Source organism: Amphimedon queenslandica, unplaced genomic scaffold (assembly GCF_000090795.2).
Source record: "Amphimedon queenslandica unplaced genomic scaffold, v1.1 AMPQUscaffold_10532, whole genome shotgun sequence".
NCBI classification, from domain to species: Eukaryota; Metazoa; Porifera; class Demospongiae; order Haplosclerida; family Niphatidae; genus Amphimedon; species Amphimedon queenslandica.
The window spans coordinates 1-4846 of record NW_003549207.1 but is presented as its reverse complement, the minus strand read 5'-3'; the positions used below and the strand labels follow the sequence as shown (position 1 = coordinate 4846).

The window sequence follows — 4846 nt, the reverse complement described above, 5'->3', positions numbered from 1 at the left end:
AGTACTGGGGACTGAATTGTTTCCTATATGTACATTGTAAATATTTATAAAACCTTATACAAATAATTATTAATAAGAATTTTTTACCATAAAAGACAATACCTCTATTATTGATTCTTTTAATGATCTGTAGCAGCCAAAGTATGGTTTTGGTAGACGATAACTTGGTATATTGGTCGAGATATTGTTTCGTCTTTGTTTTACGAGGTACGAACGTGGAAGAGAGGTATGTATCATAGACAGTTCGTGGTAGAACTCATCTGATATGCCATAACTGTCTAGGAGAAATAGCACTTCATCGATTGTATTTTCAGATGAACAGGATGAAGTATTAATGCTGCTCTTTGTGTGTGATGATGATGATAGGGGAATGGTCATGGTTTCTTTCGACACTTGAGACTTCAATATAATGGACTGTGCATCTATTTTAAAGCTGTCCAAAAAGAGTAATGCCTTTTTGGTTGCTTCTTTTATTGCCATTATTTTTCTTCTTTGTTGCCTCTTTCCCACATCATCAAAACTTTTCCCTGCCTTTTGTGCATTTGTCACACTAGTTAATTCCAAAACTTTTGCCATTGTTTCCTTTATAATTTCATCTTTCTGATTTAGATCTGATCTATATATTATGTAGCATGTAGAAGTAACTAATAGCCAATTGGCTAATATTATTGTTTACCTGAGTGCATCAACTGAATGGCTCAATGAAGAAAGGAAGTGTCTAGAGCTCCGGTAACCGGACATAGTACTGTTGATTTCACTTCAAATGGAACACCCGGGCGGACCGGGCCCGGGATCCGGTCATTCTGAAAGTAAGCTCACGTGATAAAAATGGCTGACCCGGCCACGGTCCGGGTGTTCCATTTGAACTGAAATCAACAGTATGCAGTGCTAGAGCTCCGGTAATAGGGGCGTTGCCCCTATATACTGGGGCTACGCCCCAGTATTAATAATACACTGATTCATATTATAGAAACCGAGTATAAATACAACTACCAGCGTTGATGATGCAGCAGGGTCGTGGTGGTGCAGTGGAGAGGCTGGTGTGGATTGCACGGATAAGGTCAAGGGTTCGAATCCGGTCAGGACTACCGAGTAAAGCTATGCTTCAGTTTTTGATTTTTTTTCTTTTTTAAAAATATCTTTTTTACAATTTTTTTCTTTTTGGCTTTTTTTTGGGTCAAGAATTAGCACCCTCTTGTACATCTTAGCCTCCGGGGTCGTAGGGTTGGGATTGGGGTTTAGTGTTTAGTTTTTAGAGCACCCTCTCGTACATCTTAGCCTCCGGGGTCGTAGGGTTGGGATTGGGGTTTAGTTTTTAGAGCACCCTCTCGTACATCTTAGCCTCAGGGATCGTAGGGTTTTGGGGTTAGGGTTTAGTGTTTCTTGATAAAAAGACTAAGTTCCATTTTGCACTATTGCGCATGCGCACAAGCTGTTTTACGGAGAAAAACGGACTGCCGGAGCTCTAGCATTGCAAACTACGTCCGGTTACCGGAGTGAATCTACTGGCACTATATCACGAGTTCGGACATCAATGAGTATCGATTTACTCAACAAAGACTTCTTCTTTTTTCTAGATAACTGAGAAAGAGCGCTCAGCAGAATTCTTCCTCTTGTCTGCATTCTTTCTTCCAAGGACCCTGGTCCAGAAACATTTGCTAGCAGTGGTTCGACTGTTTTTCTGTGTTCATCTCTCTTGATGCCACTCTCAGCAATGCTCTTTACAATATTCTTTTGTTTGGACTTTTGCCAGTGACACAGTAGCTCATTCGGGACCTCAAGGCAGCACACAACATCTTCAGAGCTTACTCTTCGGTGCTTGTTACTGGAAGTACATCTTAGAGTTACTTGCAGATTCATCGTCTGGAATAATATAAATAGTTCCCGCGGGAGTTAATTAAAAATTATTAATAGTTATTAATGAATAATCACAATGTACCACCCTTCACAAAAGACACCTAAGTACATCTCTATTTACTCGTTTCTGTGATGTCCTAATTATAAGTACATTCCTTAGGTTGTATACTGTATCATACAATCTTAACAAAATGAGAAATAATTTTATAATTAAATTAAGAAGTATTAAAAAGAATAAGTATTAAACGGTCACTGTGAAGTCCAATGGCAGTTCTTTACGCTTGAAAAGTACCGGTGAAATTACATGGCAGAGACTAGATATCCCTAAAGAAGAAAATAATGTTTATAATGATTGTTATAGCAAGTTAACAATCTGTGTGAACGGCTTTGCTCACAATTTATGGGCATTTACTTGCTTGACTCCATACAAGTAAAGAGACTCCCGTGGTTTACAATTACGGATTGTAGTAAGAGGATATACGGAAGGATGACCGCATATTTCTAGACATGCATACTTTTCACAATATTATTGCATTGTGTTAATTATTGGGTGGGGTTTCTAATCACTTCCTGGGCTCAGGTGAATGCAAATGGACTTTAGTCTCAGTAGTCTGTGCATGTGACAATAACAAAACCACGCCCATAATGATGCAATGATTACAATTGAATCTACAATAAAAGTATCATCACACCAGGTATGCAACAAGACAAATGCTTGGACTAATTTATTTCGTAATCTTGCTAAATATTGGATCTAGTAAGTCTTTAAGTTTACAATACTTCATTATTGAAGCTTGATTTCTTTAGCAACTGTACTACACTTTGGTCAAACAGTTCCTGATCCTGGTGTTGTACCATGTACTGGAGCTAGGCTAGAAATAGAGTGTGTAACTAATGCTACAACTGGCAATGCTACTGCCTTGTGGAAAATAAGTGATAGTGGAACAATAATTGAATTAGCAAACAGAAGTAGTACGTATGGACAAGAAACTAGTTTTAAGTTTAGTATACTAGTTACTGCGGTTACTGGAAGTGCCTTAAGGAGTCTTGCCATTATTTCATCACTGTCAATATCATTGGATGGAATTACTATTAGCTGTGCAGGAGCTGATAGAAATTTTTTTTGCTTAAGAATTAACGTAACAGGTTAGACATTATGTGAATTCAGTCACTATGATATAATTATTAGTAAGTTAAACCAGAGATAGTTAATAGTCCTGTGGACAATTGACTACCTATGGTTGGACGTGCTAGCGTTACTAAGTAGGATTCTCAGTCTCGACTTCAAAATGGCTGCCTTGACTTTTGCAGCCTTGCTATACTGGGAAAACGAGCTCCTATGCTTACCAGACTTTATAGAGGACCTTATCTTGACCAGAGGACTCCATTGCTACCACTAGCGTGGCTCTAAACTTTGTCTAAAAGGAAACTCAAAAATCGGGAAAACGGCTGTTATGTTCATTGTTCAGAAACCATTTTCATTTTCATCATCATCATCATCATCATCAATAGTGTATGAGCTGTATCTCGATCTTGACTAGTGCTAGAAGTCTAATTCTTAAACCATTCTATACTCCAACAGTCTATGTGTGGATCCATTTCCCCTAAAATCATTCTCTAAGAAATGAATAAGTGACGTTATAACTGCTGTATCAGGCCAACTATGCTCCTGTCGCCATTTAAGCATGAGGTTGAGGCTCCAAAATTTGGGTGTGGTTGTACATGCTCAGATCTTAGAACTAGGAAAAGCAAGCAATTTTTAATAGCTAAAGGCCTCCATACACTTGGCAACATGTTCCTAGCAACATTTGTGGTTACTTTTTTCCTGTAAGCAACATGTTGCCTGAAATAGAACAGCCTTCTATTTCTGGCAACATGTTGCTTACAAGATCAAAGTAACCACAAATGTTGCTAGCAACATGCTGCCTAGTGTATGGAGGCCTTTAAGGATAGCTATGCTTGGAATCAATTGCAATACTTAGTGCCGGGAGGTTTTCAGCTAAAAGAAAGTATTAATCTTGCATATTATTTTTTTATTAAATGTTTAAAGACGAGGAACAGGAATAGATACAGGATTGCAGGGAAGATAGAGCTCTTGAACAAGGACTCATGTCAAGGCTATAATATTAATTTTACTTGTCATCAGTATAGTAGATATTTGATCAGCATATCTATTCAATGCTGTCTCTCATAAAAGCTGTAAAGTAATTAGCAATTATAAAGAAAATCATTGTTTGGTTAAATACAACAAGTATTACAATTGCAACTGAAGAAATATTACAAATATTATTAAAAAATAATCATAAACAAGAACATAAAAATTTAAAAAAGCAAGATTGAGTGGGATTCTAGAGCAAATTTGTAAAAAGTAATGAAAACAAGGACAGGTAGGATTCAGAGCAACCAACAACAATACAAAATGAAAATCCAATTCTCTTGACGCAAATTCTACTCTACATGACAAGGTGATCCATAATTCTTACATAATAACATTAAAAGCACAATGTAGAGTAGAATTTGCATCACGAGAGTAGGATTTTCATTTCGTATTGTCATTGGTCGCTCTGAATCCTGCCTGTCCTTGTTTCCATTACTTTTTACCAATTTTGCTCTAGAATCCTACTCAATCTTGTTTTTTTTAAATTTTTATGTTCTTGTTACACTATAGATCCACCATTAACCTTACTACCAGTTAATGATACAACAATTAAACGAATTAATGGCACATTGTCATTATTTATTAACTGGACTCCAGCACAAGAACTATGCATAGACCATTATAATGTCACTATTAATAGTAACAATACTCATCATGAATCCAGGACTACTGACAACACTAATATAACAATGGGCGATCTTATTATTGGTACTACTTACTTATTTATTATTATTCCTATTGTGGGAATGATACTATTGGAAGAGAAGACCTCCTTCATCATTAATACAGTATATATGGAATGGTAAGTACTATACACACACACACACTCAT

General features: G+C 36.8%; 1 protein-coding gene and 1 long non-coding RNA gene across 2 annotated transcripts; both read right to left on the bottom strand.

The window, feature by feature from the left end:
* Positions 1–5: 5 nt before the first annotated feature.
* On the bottom strand, positions 6–891 carry LOC109590077 (uncharacterized; the record flags this gene model as incomplete). Its single annotated transcript, XM_020006024.1, has 3 exons — positions 677–891; positions 103–616; positions 6–23 (listed from the first exon to the last, which is right to left on the bottom strand). Coding segments are annotated over exons 1-3 (597 nt in total), but the record flags the coding sequence as incomplete, so codon positions are not given.
* A 1122-nt stretch (positions 892–2013) lies between these two features.
* On the bottom strand, positions 2014–2352 carry LOC109590078 (uncharacterized). The gene is made up of 2 exons (XR_002189108.1): positions 2270–2352; positions 2014–2181 (listed from the first exon to the last, which is right to left on the bottom strand). It is a non-coding gene; the product is annotated as an uncharacterized LOC109590078 (long non-coding RNA).
* Positions 2353–4846: the final 2494 nt, after the last annotated feature.